Genomic DNA, 14434 nt, shown 5'->3' with positions numbered 1-14434 from the left:
AACAATCTGCCTTGTGGGCCTCGAGGCTTGAGCGATATGGAAAGTTAGCGAGCCCAGCGTGTGGGAGGAGGGCGGTGGATGCCGGCTGCTGCGTCCACCTGTGCCCCCTGCCAGCCCCGCCCCAGCCTTCTCTCTGCGGGGCCCCCTCCTGCAGCCACACACCTGGCACGACCCAAGCCAAACACATCGACATCTCTCATTTTATTTTTTAATTAAGTAATTAATTAATTTATTTTTGTGGTACTGGGGATGGAACCCAGCGGCATTCTACCCCCAAACTACACCCCTAGCTCTATCTTTCTTTTATTCTTTATTTTGTGGGTTTTTTTTTTTTTTTTTCGGAACTGGGGATGAAACCCAGGGCCATTCTACTTCCGAGCTACACTTGGCCCTATTTTTTTTTTAATTTTTTTTTGTTGTTGTTGCTGGGTGTGGTGGCGCACGCTTGTAATCCCCGCGCTTGGGAGGCGGAGACAGGAGGATCGCACAGGTTCAAAGCCAGCCTCACTGGTTTAAGAGACCCTGTTTTCTTAGCCGGTCGTGGTAGCGCACGCTTGTAATCCCAGCATTCGGGAGGCTGAGATCTGGAGGATCGTGGTTTGCAGACAGCCTCAGCTACTTAGTGAGGCCCTCTGCAACTCAGTGAGATTCGGTTTTCCAGTTTCAAAATAAAGAATAAAAAATAGGGCAGGGGGTGTAGCTCGGAGGTCGAATGCCCCTGGGTTTCATCCCCAGACCTGCCAAAAAAAACCCAAACAGACCCTGTTTCCAAATAAAATGTAAAATAGGTCTGGGAGTGTAGCCTGGAGGTAAAAGAGTTCCATCCCAGTACCACACACACAAAAAAAAATCTTTTTTTTTTATTGCGGGTCTGGGGATGGAACCCAGGGGCATTCGACCTCCGAGCTACACCCCTCCCCTATTTTTTAAATTCTTTTTTTGTGTGTGTGGTACTGGGGGTAGAACCCAAGGGCTTTTCTACCTCCAGGCTATACTCCTAGACCTATTTTATACTTTATTTGGAAACAGGGTCTCACTAAGTTGCTGAGAGCCTCACTAAGTAGCTGAGGCTGGCCACGTACCTGCGATCCTCCTGTCTCAGCCTCCCAAGCGCTGGGATTACAAGCGTGCACCACCACACCCAGCTTGTTTATTCTTTAATTTGAGACAGGGTCTAAGTTGCTGAGGGCCTCACTAAGTAGCTGAGGCTGTCTGCAATCCTCGATCCTCTGGTGTCAGCCTCTCAAATGCTGAGATTACAAGCGTGCACCACCGCGCCCGGCTACCAGCAGTCTTTCTGCACCATCAAGCCGGGCTTGAGGGTGGAAACCCCATATGCATCGCACCCTCTTTCCAAACAGCTCGCTGGGCTCAGAGCTCTGAAAGAGCCTGGTGACCTGGTCTCATTGGGGTTCTGAGGCCAGGAGTCTAGGGAGGGGCAGGAAAGTCTCCAGGTGGAGCCGAGCTGGGTCCGGAGGCTGTATTCTCTCTCCGGGGCTGCGCATCTGCTGGCTTCGGTGCTGTATCTACCTGCTCTGATTCTCCTTCACAGTCTAATGGTTCCTGCTGGGCTGGGCTCACTGAGTTGCAGAGGGCCTCACTAAGTAGCTGAGGCTGGCCGCGAACTGCGATCCTCTTGTCTCGGCCTCCCAAATGCTGGGATTACAAGCGTGTGCCACCGCGCCTGGCTCTATTTTTAATTTCTTGATGGAAAAATGAAGGGCTGACATGAACATATTTTGGAGTCCAGAGCTTTCCCCCAGCGCCTGGCCACTGGGCTCATGCTGGCCCTGGCCCTGGCCTTTCATCAGGGTTCTGACTCTGGTATATGGCCTCTACTTCAGCAATTTCTTTTTTCTTTTTCTTTCTTTTTTTTTTTTTTTTTTGCGGGTCTGGGGATGGAACCCAGGGGCATTCGACCTCCGAGCTACACTCCCTGCCCTATTTTATCCTTTATTTTTTGAAATACTGAGTTGCAAAGGGCCTCACTAAGTAGCTGAGGCTGTCCTTGAACTGCGATCCTCCCGTCTCAGCCTCCCAAATGCTGGGATTACAAACGTGTGCCACCATGCTTGGCTGCTTCAGCCATTTCTAAAGAAACACAGTGCCAGGGAGGAGAGGGGTCACGTATGGGCAGCTCATCCGCATCCTCTCTCTCCTCTCTTCTCTTCTCTTTTTTTCATTTCAGTACTGGGGATGGAACTCAGGGGCATTCTACTTCTGAGCTCCACCCCCAGCTCTATTTATTTATATTTATTTATTTATTTATTTGTTTGTTTGTTTATTTATTTGGTGGTACTGAGGTTCCTGGAAGCCCTTCTAACTCTGGGCTATACTCTCAGACCTATTTTATACTTTTTTATTTTTTGAAACAGGGTCTCTTAAGCCAGCGGGGTTGGCTTCAAACCAGCGTGATCCTCCTGTCTCCACCTCCCAAGCGCAGGGATTACAAGCGCGCACCACCACGCCCGGCTCCCAGCCCTATTTTTTATCCTTTATTTTGAAACACGGTCTCACTGAGTTGCGAAGGGCCTCACTAAGTAGCTGAGGCTGCCATGAACCGCGACCCTCCTTTCTCAGCCTCCCAAAGGCTGGGATGACAAGCGTGTGTCTTCATGTCTGTCTCTGCATCCTTTCTCTTTTCTGGTACTCAGGATTGAACCCAGAGGCCTTCTACCTCCAAGCTATACAACCCACCAGATTTTATTTCTTATCTGGAAACACGGTCTCACTAAATTGCTAAATTGCCAAGGCTGGCTTTGAACTTGTGATCCTCCTATCTGAATATTAGAATTATAAGCATGTGCCAGCATGCCTGGCTATTTACTTATTTATTTTTTAGTAGTACGGGGGTGAAAACCAGGGGCTTTTCTATCTCTGGGTTGTACTCCAAGACCTATTTAATGTTTTTTTTTTTTTTGTTTAGAAAGAGTCTCACTAAGTTGCTGAGAACCTCACTAAGTAGCTGAGGCTGGCCTTGAACCTGTGCGACCCAACTGTCTCAGCCTCCCAAGCGCTGGGATTACAAGTGTGCACCACCACGCCCGGCTTTTTATTTTTATTTTGAAACAAGGTCTTGCTAAGTCGCTAAGGGTTTCACTAAAGTGCTGAAGCTGGCCTCAAATCTGGGATCCTCCTGTCTCAGTCTCCCAAGGACTGGAATTACAGACCTGCATTATCATGCCTGGCTTGTGTTAGGTTCTTTGAAATAACATGTGATAATCAGATGCAGTGGTACATGCCTGTAATCCCAGTCCATGGGAGGCTAACACAGGAGGGTTGCAGGTTTGAGGCCCACATGCAGTAACTTTGCAAGATACTGTTAGAAAATAAAAAATAAGCCGGGCGTGATGGCGCACGCTTGTAATCCCAGCATTCGGGAGGCCGAGACCCAAGGATCTCGGTTCGCGGCCAGCCTCAGCTACTTAGTGAGGCCGTCTGCAACTCAGTGAGACCCGGCTTCAAAATAAAGAATAAAAAATAGGGCAGGGGGTGCATCTCAGAGGTAGAATGTCCCTGGGTTCCATCCCCAGACCCGCAAAAAAAAAAAAAGAAAAGAAAAGAAAAAAGAAAATAGGGCTGGAGGAGCTGGGCATGTTGGTGCACGCTTGTAATCCCAGTACTTGGGAGGCTGAGACAGGAGGATCGTGGTTCTCAGACAGCCTCTGCTACTTAGTGAGGCCCTTAGCAACTTACTGAGACCCTGTTTCAAAATAAAAAAAATAAAATAGGACTGCGGGTGTAACTCAGAGATAGAATGCCCCTGGGCCCCATCCCCAGCATCACAAAAATCAACGAATACCATTGTGATGGGCTTCATTCTACTTCTGGGGCCCACCTGACAGGCCCGTGAGTCATGAATGACCACCTCTCTTCTATCCACAGGACCCAGCAGTGCTCCAGCTGTGGCCCAGATGTTCCCCTCCACACAGGTGAGCTCCTGTTCTCGCCAGGGTGGGCGTGCCTCTTGGTAAGAGTGTGGGCTGGCACCAGGCAGAATTTGCTTGAAATCCACCTCTGACCCCATTAGAAATGGGGCTGCGGGCCGGGCGCGGTGGGCACGCTTGTCATCCCAGCATTCGGGAGGCTGAGACCGGAGGATCGCGGTTCACGGCCAGCCTCAGCTACTTAGTGAGGCCCTCTGCAACTCAGCGAGACCCTGTTTCAAAATAAAGAATTAAAAAAAAGCGCTGGGGGTGTAGCTCAGAGCTAGAATGACCCTGGGTTCCATCCCCAGACCCGGGGGAAAAAAAAGAAAAGAAATGGGGCTGCGAGCAGGCCTCCGTTCTTCCATAGACTTTGTAAGATGGGGCTAGTGGCGCCGTGTCCCTGGGCTGCAAAGCGCTGGGCGTCGTGCCGGCTGAGCTTTCTGGATACCGCTAATGACTTAGCTTGAGACATGATACGGTTTATCCGAATCCTTCCCCTGTGGACGCCGGGTGTCATAATTTGCTAGAAAGAGGATTACCTCCGAAGCTGCTTAACAAATCCTTCGAGTAATCCAATTTCCCATCAGACCATATCTCCTCCGTAGACCTTGTAATTCTCTGAATGCGCAGCGGGAAGGCTCAGCCACTCCCAGAGCCGGGCGGCCCCGGGAGGGAGCTCGGGCTCCTGAATCCTGTCCACATTCGATGTGGGATGATCCGGGCACCTTTTGGGGCAGCTGCAGGTGAGCCAGAGAGCCGTGGAGCCAGAGAGCCCCTGGCACAGGTCTGAGGAGCTGACACCTGCTGAGAACTGGCCCTATCCTACAAAAAATTCTGGCCCAGGCATTTCTCTCTCTCTTTCTTTCTTTCTTTCTTTCTTTCTTTCTTTCTTTCTTTCTTTCTTTCTTTCTCTTTTTCTTTCTCTCTCTCTTTCTTTTTCCCTTCCTTCCTTCCTTCCTTCCTTCCTTCCTTCCTTCCTTCCTTCCTTCTCTTTTTCTTGTGGTACTAGGGATGGAATCCAGGGGCATTGTACCTCTGAGCTATACCCCCTGCCCTAATTTTTTAGCCCTTCTTTTTAAAACAGGGTCTCATTGAGTTGCAAAGGGCCTCGCTAAGTAGCTGAGGCTGTCTGTGAACTTCAGTCCTCCTGTCTCAACCTCCAGATTGCTGGGATTACAAGCATGCGCCACCATGCCCAGATATTTTTTTTTATTTTAAAACAAGGCCCAATTAAGTCACAGAGGGCCTGAGCTGCTGAAGCTGGGCTCCAACCTGTGATCCTCCTGTCTCAGTACTGGGGGGATGGATCCCATGTGCTTGTAATCCCCGCGCTTGGAAGGCTGAGACAGGAGGATTCCACAGGTTCAAAGCCAGCCTCAGCTACTTAGTGAAGCTCTCAGCAACTTAGTGAGACCCTGTTTCCAAATAAAATATTAAAAAAAAAACAGGTCTGGGAGTATAGCCCGGAGGTAGAAAGCCCCCGAATTCTACCCCCAGTACCACAAAACAAACAAACAAACAAAACCAGAAAAGAGATCCCCACCTGAAGTGGGCAAAGTCAGGGCTACGGTGGTACAGAAAGGAGTGGAAAAGTCAGGAATTCAGGGGCTAGAGAAAGGGATACCTTCGAGAAGGAGGTTTGCTGCGACCAGGCCCAGAGGCGGCCCGGATGCAGAAGGTACGTCTCTTGCAGGCACCTGTCACAGATGAAGGGGAGGAGGAGGAGGAGAATATTATCCACAGAGTTCCAGCCAAAGCCACCAGCCTCCCAGGTAAGGAGGGACGCAGGCTTGTCTCTGCAGATGATCTCTGGTTTGGGCAGAGTGAGAAGAAAGCTCTGGGAGAGGAGGGGGCCATGTTAGAGCACCCTGGGCCAGAGGGGTCATGCGTGTTAGAGAGCCCCGAGATGTGCTGATGGCTGGGGCTTCGATGCCAAGTTGGGGGCAGGAAGAGAAGACCCCCGATAGAGAAAAACTGCTTACAAATTATTATCATTACTATCATTATCAATTATTATTTGTGTGTGTGTGGTACTGGGGATTGAACACAGGGACATCTTACATAGGAGCTATACCCACCCGGGCCTTATTTATTTTTTGCGGTACTGGAGATGGAACCCAAGGCATTCTACCTCCGAGCTACACCTCCAGCCCTAGTTTTTGTTTATTAGTCTTTTTTCTTCTCTTTTCTTTTCTTTTCTTTCTTTTTTTTTTTTTTTTAACAGTTCTGGGGATGGAACCCAGGGGCATTTGACCTCCGAGATATACCCCCAGCCCTATTTTTTATTCTTTATTTTGAAACAGGGTCTCACTGAGTTGTGAAGGGCCTCACTAAGTAGCTGAGGCTGTCCTTGAACCGCGATCCTCCTGTCTCAGCCTCCCGAATGCTGGGATTACAAGCGTGCGCCACCACACTCGGCTCTGTGTTTTATTCTTTATCTTTGAAACAGGGTCTTACTAAATTGTGGAAGGCCTTATTAAGTAGCTGAGACTGGCTGAAAACTGTGATCTTCCTGTCTCAGCCTCCCGAATGCTGGGATTACAAGCATGTGCTACCACATCCGGTCCTTTATTGTTTATTTTTGTTTTTTTTATTTTTTGAGGTAATAAAGAAGAAACCCAGGAACATTCGACCTCCGAGCTGCACCCCCAGCTCTATATTTTATTCTTTATTTTGAAATAGGGTCCCACTGAGTTGCAAAGGGCCTCACTAGGTAGCTGAGGCTGTCCTTGAACCGCGATCCTCCTGTCTCAGCCTCCCGAATGCTGGGATTACAAGCGTGCGCCACCGTGCTTGGCTTACTTTTAATTTTGACAAAGGGTCTCACTGGGTTGGTTAGCGTCTCAGTACTTGCTGAGGCTGTCCTTGAACCTGTGTTCCTCCTGTCTCAACCTCCCAAGTACTGGGATTACGAGCGTGTGCCATCACCCCCAGCTATCATTATTATTATTTTGGGACTGAGATTGAAGCCAAGGACATTCTACCTCTGAGCTTCACCCAGCCCACTTTATTTTTTTTGGTTTGAAACAGGTTGCTGAGGGCCTCTCTAAATTGCCAAGGCTGAAGCCGGGCGTGGTGGCGCATGCTTGTAATCCCCGCGCTTGGGAGGCGGAGACAGGAGGATCGTGCAGGTTCGAAGCCAGCCGTACTGGCGTAAGAGACCCTGTTTCAAAAATATAAAATAGGACTGGGAGTATAGTCCGGAGGAAGAAGGGCTTCCAGGAACCCCAGTACCACCAAAATAAATAAATAAAATAAAATAAAATAAAATAAAATAAAATAAATTGCCAAGGCTGGCCTCCAACCTCTTATCCTTCTATCTCAGCCTCCCAAGAACTGAGATTACAGGCATGCGCCACCACGCCTTTCCCCTGCGAGGCTTTTGACAGCACCGGCTTTTCTCCTCCTCATCTTTCTCTGTTTCCATTTTTCTTTTTTCCAGTGCAAGATTCTTCGCTGGAGCCACTGCCTACATTCCTGGTGGCTGGAGGAAGCCTGGCATTTGGGTCTCTCCTCTGTATTGGTATCCTTCTAAGGTGAGATGGGTCCAGGGGCAGCTCCATGATCTCTGACCTACCTTCCTTCCCTTCCTTCCTTCCTTCCTTCCTTCCTTCCTTCCTTCCTTCCTTCCTTCCTTCTTTCCACAGTTAAGTCATTTTTGTGTGTGTGTGGTACTGGGGGTGGATGGAACCCAAGGGCTTTTCTACCTCCGGGCTATACTCCCAGACCTATTTTATACTTTATTTGGAAACAGGGTCTCACTAAGTTGCTGAGAGCCTCACTAAGTAGCTGAGGCTGGCTTCGAACCTGTGCGATCCTCCTGTCTTATCCTCCCAAGCGTGGGATTACAAGCAGGCACCACCACACCCGGCACATAAGTCATTTTTATTTACAAAATATTATCCTGAGAATTATAATTCCACTAAGCTTCAACTTAAGCAAATGTCTAATCACTTAAGCAACAGCAGTTACTTTAAACTAAAAATGAGAGCTAAGTCAAAATTACTCTGGAAGCCGGGTATGGTGGCGCACGCTTGTAAGCCCAGTGCTTGGGATTGGCTGAAACAGGAGGATCGCAGGTCCTTGACCAGCCTAAGTTACTTAAGTGAGGCCCTCTCCAACTTTCAAAATTCAATCCCCAGAACCACACACACACACACACACACACACACAAAAAGACTTGGATCCATGCACTTTCTCCAAAGAAGGCATATTAAAACTTCTGAGAGAGCCAGGTGTGGTAGTGCACGCTTGTAATTCTAGCATTTGAGAGGCTGAGACAGGAGGATCACATAGGTTCAAAGCCAGCCTCAGCTACTTAGTGAGACCCTGTTTCCAAATAAAATTTAAAATAGGCCTGGGAGTGTAGCCCGGAGGTAGAAAGTCCCTGGGCTCCACCCCCAGTACCACAAAAATAAATAAATAAACAAATAAATAAATACCTCTGGGTTTAATCCCCAGTACCTCACAAAGACACTAAATTCTTTAATTTACAAATGAGGAAATGGTTTCAAGAGTAAAATAACGTGTCCAAGGACCAACGAGGGCCAGGACTGGAATGTCTGCCCCAGAGCCCTTGGTGAGGAGTCCACAGCTGGTCCCGCCATCCAGCACTGTGCCCCACACCGCGAGCTGCAGCTGGCAACAGACCCGTTTGCTCGCCTCTTGGTGATGCGGGGATGCCTGCTGGTTGCTAAACAACCAGAGAACCTGCAGGCGCAGACAGGTCAGAAACAAATTTTCCTAACTGGGTGAGCTTCCATTCTCTTCGGTAGAAGGCAAGTTTACCTGGAGAGAGGCCAGTTATTTCAGGCGCCAAAAAGTGTCTCTAGTTCCCCAATCCCTCCTCTTACGTGGGTAGAAGCCGGGCGTAGTGGCACACACCTGTAACCCCAGGACTTGGGAGGCTGGGACAGGAGGATCGCAGGTTCACAGCCAGGCTCAGCAACTTAGCAAGGTCCCCAGAAACTTAGTGTTTCAAGATAAAAAATATCCAGGCATGGAGGTGCTCGCTTGTAATCCCAGTACCTGGGAAGCTGAGACAGGAGGATCACGGGTTTGAGGACAGCCTCAGCAAGTGAGGCTCTTAGCAACCTCGGAGATTCTGTTTCAAAACAAAAATTAAGAGCCCGGCATGGTGGCGCACGCTTGCAATCCCCGCGCTTGGGAGGCTGAGACAGGAGGATCGCGCAGGTTCGAAGCCAGCCTCGGCTACTGAGTGAGGCTCTCAGCAACTTAGTGAGCCACTATTTCTAAATAAAATATAAAAATGGTCTGGGAGTATAGCCCGGAAGTAGAAAGCCTCTGGGTTCCACCCCCAGTACCACAATAAATAAATAAATAAATAAATAAATAAATAAATAGGATGGGGGTGATGCCCAGGTAAAATAAAATAAAATAAATTTGGTATTATAACCTAAGCATTTTTTTTTTTTTTTTTACTTTATTAGCAATGCCACACAAACCTCACTTTCATTAGCTGCCGACTCCTCTCTTAGGGACATTTACCAAAGTTCACTTAACCTCCTATTACGGGGCAACTACATGTTGTTTGCTTTTATAAACAACAGTGTGTTGAACATTTTTGTGCATAAAGATTTTCCATAGTCTTCTTACTTTTTTTTAGTACTGGGGTTCAACCCAGGGACATTCTGCTTCTGAGCTACTCTGCCAGCCCTATTTATTTATTTATTTATTTAATTTATTTATTTTGCAGGAACTCAGGGGCATTATACCTCTGAGCTACACCCCCAGCCCTATTTCTTATTCTTTATTTTGAAAAAGGGCCTCACTAAGTAGTAGCTGAGGCTATCCATGAACTGTGATCTTCCTGTTTCAGCCTCTCAAATGCTGGGATTATAAGTGTGTGCTACCACACCCAGCTTGCTTGCTTGCTTGCTTTCTTTCTTTCTTTCTTTCTTTCTTTCTTTCTTTCTTTCTTTCTTTCTTTTTCGGGTCTGGGGACGGAACCCAGTGGCATTTGACCTCCGAGCTATACCCCCTGCCCAATTTTTTATTCTTTATTTTGAAACAGGGTCTCACTGAGTTGCAGAGGGCCTCGATAAGTAGCTGAGGCTGTCCCTGAACCGCGATCCTCCTGTCTCAGCCTCCCGAATGCTGGGATTACAAGCGTGCGCCACCACACCACCCGGCCTGGCTTTTATTTTTTTATTTGGAAACAGGGTGTCACTGAGTTGCTGAGGCTGGCCGCAAACCTGCGATCCTCCTGTCTCAGCCTCCTAAGTACTGGGATCACAAGCGTGCGCCATCACACCCGGCTTCAGATCTTGTTTATGACCTCAGGCACCTGCCTCCCTCACGACCCTTCCTGAAGCCACTGGTGTCTGAGGGACTGAGAGAGGCCACCTTGCTCCCCGGTCTGGCTTGGGAGTCAGGAAGGCGGCCACTGAGTGAAAGCAGGGGCGTGGAGGGGCCTGGCTCCCGCGGGGCGGGGCGCGGGGCCCCTTCAGGAAGGAGACAGGACTGTACCTTTGAAGATCAATATCACCTTCTCATCTTTCTTGTGGCTGTCAAGTGACTTTTCTTGGTTACTGTGCCCTGGCTTCAGGCCCAGCCGGCAGCGCTGAGAACCAAGCTGTGATCAGAGAGATGTGTATCTCCTTCCTGTTTAACATTGACTTTCCCGGCAGAGGAGTCAACGTGAGCCTGGTGGTGCCCACATTTACTGTGCCAGCTCTCACCAGCCGGGTAGACCTGGGGAGGATGGGATCTTGAGAAAAGAGGGACGGGAGCACTGTTGAGGGAGCACTGTGGCCCTGTCATTACCTAATTTTTATTTTATTTATTTATTAATATTTTTTGTGGGTCTGGGGATGGAACCCAGGGGCATTCGACCTCCGAGCTACACCCCCACCCTCACTGAGTTGCAAAGAGCCTCACTAAGTAGCTGAGGCTGTCTGCGAACCGCGATCCTCCGGTCTCAGCCTCCCGAATGCTGGGATTATAAGCATGCGCCACCACGCCCGGCTAATTTTTATTTTTATTTTTATTTTTGGTGCTGGGGTTGAACCCAAGGCATTCTACCTCCCAACTATACCCCCAGCCCTTTGTGGGTTTTGTTTTTCGTTTTGAAACAGGGTCTCACTGGGTTGCTGTGGGTCTTGCTAAGTTGCTGAGGCTGGCCTTGAACCTGTGATCCTCCTGTCGCAGCCTCACAACTACTGAGATTACAGGCACGTACCACCATCCCTGATTCCTATGCTGCTATTAAATGGTGGTTGTGATGCCGGGCGTGGTGGCGCACGCTTGTAATCCCAGCATTCGGGAGGCTGAGACCGGAGGATCGCGGTTCGCGGACAGCCTCAGCTACTTAGTGAGGCCTCCGCAACTCAGTGAGACCCTGCTTCAAAATAAAGAATAAAAAACAGGGCTGGGGTTGTAGCTCGGAGGTCGAATGCCCCTGGGTTCCATTCTTAGTACCACACACAAAAAAAGGTGGTTGTGAATAATCTGTTTCCTGCCAGCCTAAATTTGACTGAGGCCCCTTTTCCTTCCCCACATAAAAGAAGTCTCTTTCTCTCTCTTCTCTTAATTTTATTTTACTTTTTGTTGTGGTACCACACATTGAACCCAGGGCACTCTGCCATTGAGCTGCAACCCCAGCTCTTTTTATTTTTTTATTTTGAAAAAGGGTCTTGCTGAATTGCTAAGGTTGGCTTCAAACATGCAGTTCTCCTGCCTCAGCCTCCCAAGTACTGAGATTACAGGTATGCACGAGTTCTCCCCCCTCCCCCGTCTCGTTCTCGTGTGTGTGTGTGTGTGTGTGTGTGTGTGTGTGTGTGTGTGTGTGCGCGCGTGCGTGCGTGTGTGTGTGTGTGTGTGTGTTACTGAGAATTGAATCCAGGGACATTCTACCTCTGACCTACCCATTTCCCCAGCACCGTTTTTATTTTTATTTGGAAATGAGGTCTCGCTAAGTTGCTGAGGGCTTTGCTACACTGCTGAGGCTGGCCTTGAAGTTGTGATCCTCCTATCTCAGCCTCCCAAGTACTGGGATTACAGGTGTGTGCCCCTGTACCCAGTTCTTTCTTTTTTTAAGTAACTAGGTCTGGGATTGATGCTGTAGTCTCTGGAACAGCACAAATTGAAAGGTTGTCAGGGGACTTTTTGTTGTTATAAGGGACACTCATGAGCCGGGCGTGGTGGCGCACGCCTGTCATCCCAGCATTCGGGAGGCTGAGACAGGAGGATCGCGGTTCACGGACAGCTTCAGCTGCTTAGTGAGGCCCTTTGCAACTCAGTGAGACCCTGTTTCAAAATAAAGAGTAAAAAATAGAGCTGGGGTTGTAGCTTGGAGGTAGAATGCCCCAGGTTTCCATCATCAGTACCACAATAAATAAATAAATTAATTAATTAATTAATAAACACTCACGTTTGCCTCAGGGCCCCCACTTGGAAACTGGCCCCAAACCATACATATATATTTTTCTGGGATGATTTTGAAGTTCACCAGCACTCTGGAGAGGAGATGGGTGGGTGGCTGAGTCGTCGCCTCTCTGGGCTGGTTTTGGGAGCACCTGGCCCCCAGGGCAGCCAGCTGTTGGTGTTTTATTTATTTTTTATTTATTTGGGGGTTTTTTTGTGTGTGGATCTGGGGATGGAACCCAGGGGCATTCGACCTCCGAGCTACACCCCCTGCCCTATTTTTTATTCTTTTTTTTTTTTTTGGTGGTATTGGGGTTCCTGGAAACCCTTCTACCTCCGGGCTATACTCCCAGACCTATTTTTATAAATATATATATATGTATATATATATATATATATACATATATATATATTTTTTTTTTTTTTAAAACAGGGTCTCTTAAGCCAGCGCGGCTGACTTCGAACCTGCGCGATCCTCCTGTCTCCACCTCGATCCTCCTGTCTCCACCTCCCAAGCGCGGGGATTACAAGCGTGTGCCACCATGCCCAGCTTTATTCTTTATTTTGAAACAGGGTCTTGTTAAGTTGCTGAGAGCCTCACTAAATAGCTGAGCCTGGCTTTGAACCTGGGCGATCCTCCTGTCTCAGCCTCCCAAGTACTGGGATTACAAATGTGCACCACCACGCCCGGCTCAGCTGTTGGTGTTTTATTATTTATTTATTTATTTATTTTTCTCTGTGGGGTTCTCAAAGGGAAACATAACATCTGGGCTGTGTGTGTGTTTGTGCAAAGGCTCAAGGGGACGTGGAGATCGCCGGCTGGGCGAGAGGGCAAGAGCAGCGTGCCCCCGCCGCATCCTCTGGTGCAGTCCAAGCCCCCGGTCCTGTTTCTGCCCCTCCTGCCTCCGCCAGTGCCCCCCAGCAACCTTGGGCCCGACGGTGCGTCCAGCCACAGCCGACCTGATGCCAGGGACCCGCGGAGCCCTTACGACGTCAACAATTCCGAGTACTTCTTACCCAGATAGATGTCTGGGCGGCGCCTTGGCAGACAGCTGGGTGGAAGGCCTCTAGCTCAGCCCAGCCCAGGGCGCGGGCCTCAGCTGCACCTGCCCCGCTGCAGAGAGCCTCCTGGAAAGTTCCATGCTGGGCCCAAACTGGCTTGCTGCACCTGCCCAGAAGGTAGAGGTGATGGAGTTTTTCAATCTCTCTTTCTAAATGCCCTGTGTAAAAGGGTTGCAACGAATTCAGACTCCAAGAGGAGAGAAGGTGCCGGGCGCAGACAAGATGCGGTGTGACCCAGAGCCCGCGGACCCTCTCTGCCAGCTGCGGCCTCAGGTGGGGCTGGGCTCCCCGCCCCGGGCTCCTGCTCACCGCACAAGCACATCTTCCCACCGGGGCTCTCAAAACCCCAGCGCCTTGATGGTCTGTGAACCACAGAATCTTGCCTCGGGGGTGAAGGATCGTGGTGAAAGATATCTCAGGGCCTGATGACTTTAAGTGAAATTATAATTCATTCCCAAGCCGGCCGTGGTGGCGCACGCTTGTAATCCCCGCGCTCGGGAGGCTGAGACAGGAGGATCGCGCGGGTTCGAAGCCAGCCTCAGCTGCTTAGTGAGGTTTTCAGCAACTTAGCGAGACCCTGCTTCCAAATAAAATATAAAAAAAAATGGGTCTGGGAGTGTAGCCCGGAGGTAGAAAGCCTCTGTGTTCCATTCCCAGTACCACCAAAAAAAAATAATAATAATAATTCATTCCCCATTAGCACGTTGCTGACCGTGACCCCAGGCACTTGCTGACCACGAGGCCGACTGTACTGGCTTGATGCCTCTGTGTATCTCAGGACAGAAGCAAAGAGGGGACAGGGTCTTCAGGGTCCCCTGTCGGCTGGGGGACCCCAGGCTCTGAAAGCCAATGTCCTTTGCCTGCGCCCCACCTACTCCCCCAAGGGAGGATCTCTCCCAGCGCTGGGGGCAAAATTGTTTCCCTTCTCATATGCTGTGTGGATTCCGGATTCAGCTGGACCTGAGCATTTGGGAAGATGACATTGACGTGAAAGAAAAACACAAAGCCGGGAAGAATGTATTTTCATTTTCTTTTTAATAAACTAGAACCGGGCGCGG

General features: G+C 49.4%; 1 protein-coding gene across 1 annotated transcript in view; it reads left to right on the top strand.

Annotated features, from left to right (window-relative positions):
- Positions 1 to 13339, top strand: part of IL6R (interleukin 6 receptor) — a gene marked incomplete at its 3' end in the record, with an annotated part of 48354 nt that extends 35015 nt beyond the window's left edge. Inside the window, exons 7-12 of the mRNA XM_080691583.1 lie at positions 3886 to 3932; positions 5623 to 5701; positions 7372 to 7465; positions 8501 to 8655; positions 10498 to 10637; positions 13184 to 13339. Of these exons, the coding sequence (XP_080547709.1) occupies positions 3886 to 3932; positions 5623 to 5701; positions 7372 to 7465; positions 8501 to 8655; positions 10498 to 10637; positions 13184 to 13339 (671 nt within the window). The remainder of the gene's footprint in view (positions 1 to 3885; positions 3933 to 5622; positions 5702 to 7371; positions 7466 to 8500; positions 8656 to 10497; positions 10638 to 13183) is intronic.
- Between the last annotated feature and the right edge of the window lie 1095 nt (positions 13340 to 14434).

Source organism: Muscardinus avellanarius (assembly GCF_963383645.1).
Source record: "Muscardinus avellanarius genome assembly, chromosome: 3".
Lineage (NCBI taxonomy): Eukaryota > Metazoa > Chordata > Mammalia > Rodentia > Gliridae > Muscardinus > Muscardinus avellanarius.
The sequence above is the reverse complement of the archived record's forward strand: the minus strand, read 5'-3'. Positions and strand labels throughout refer to the sequence as shown.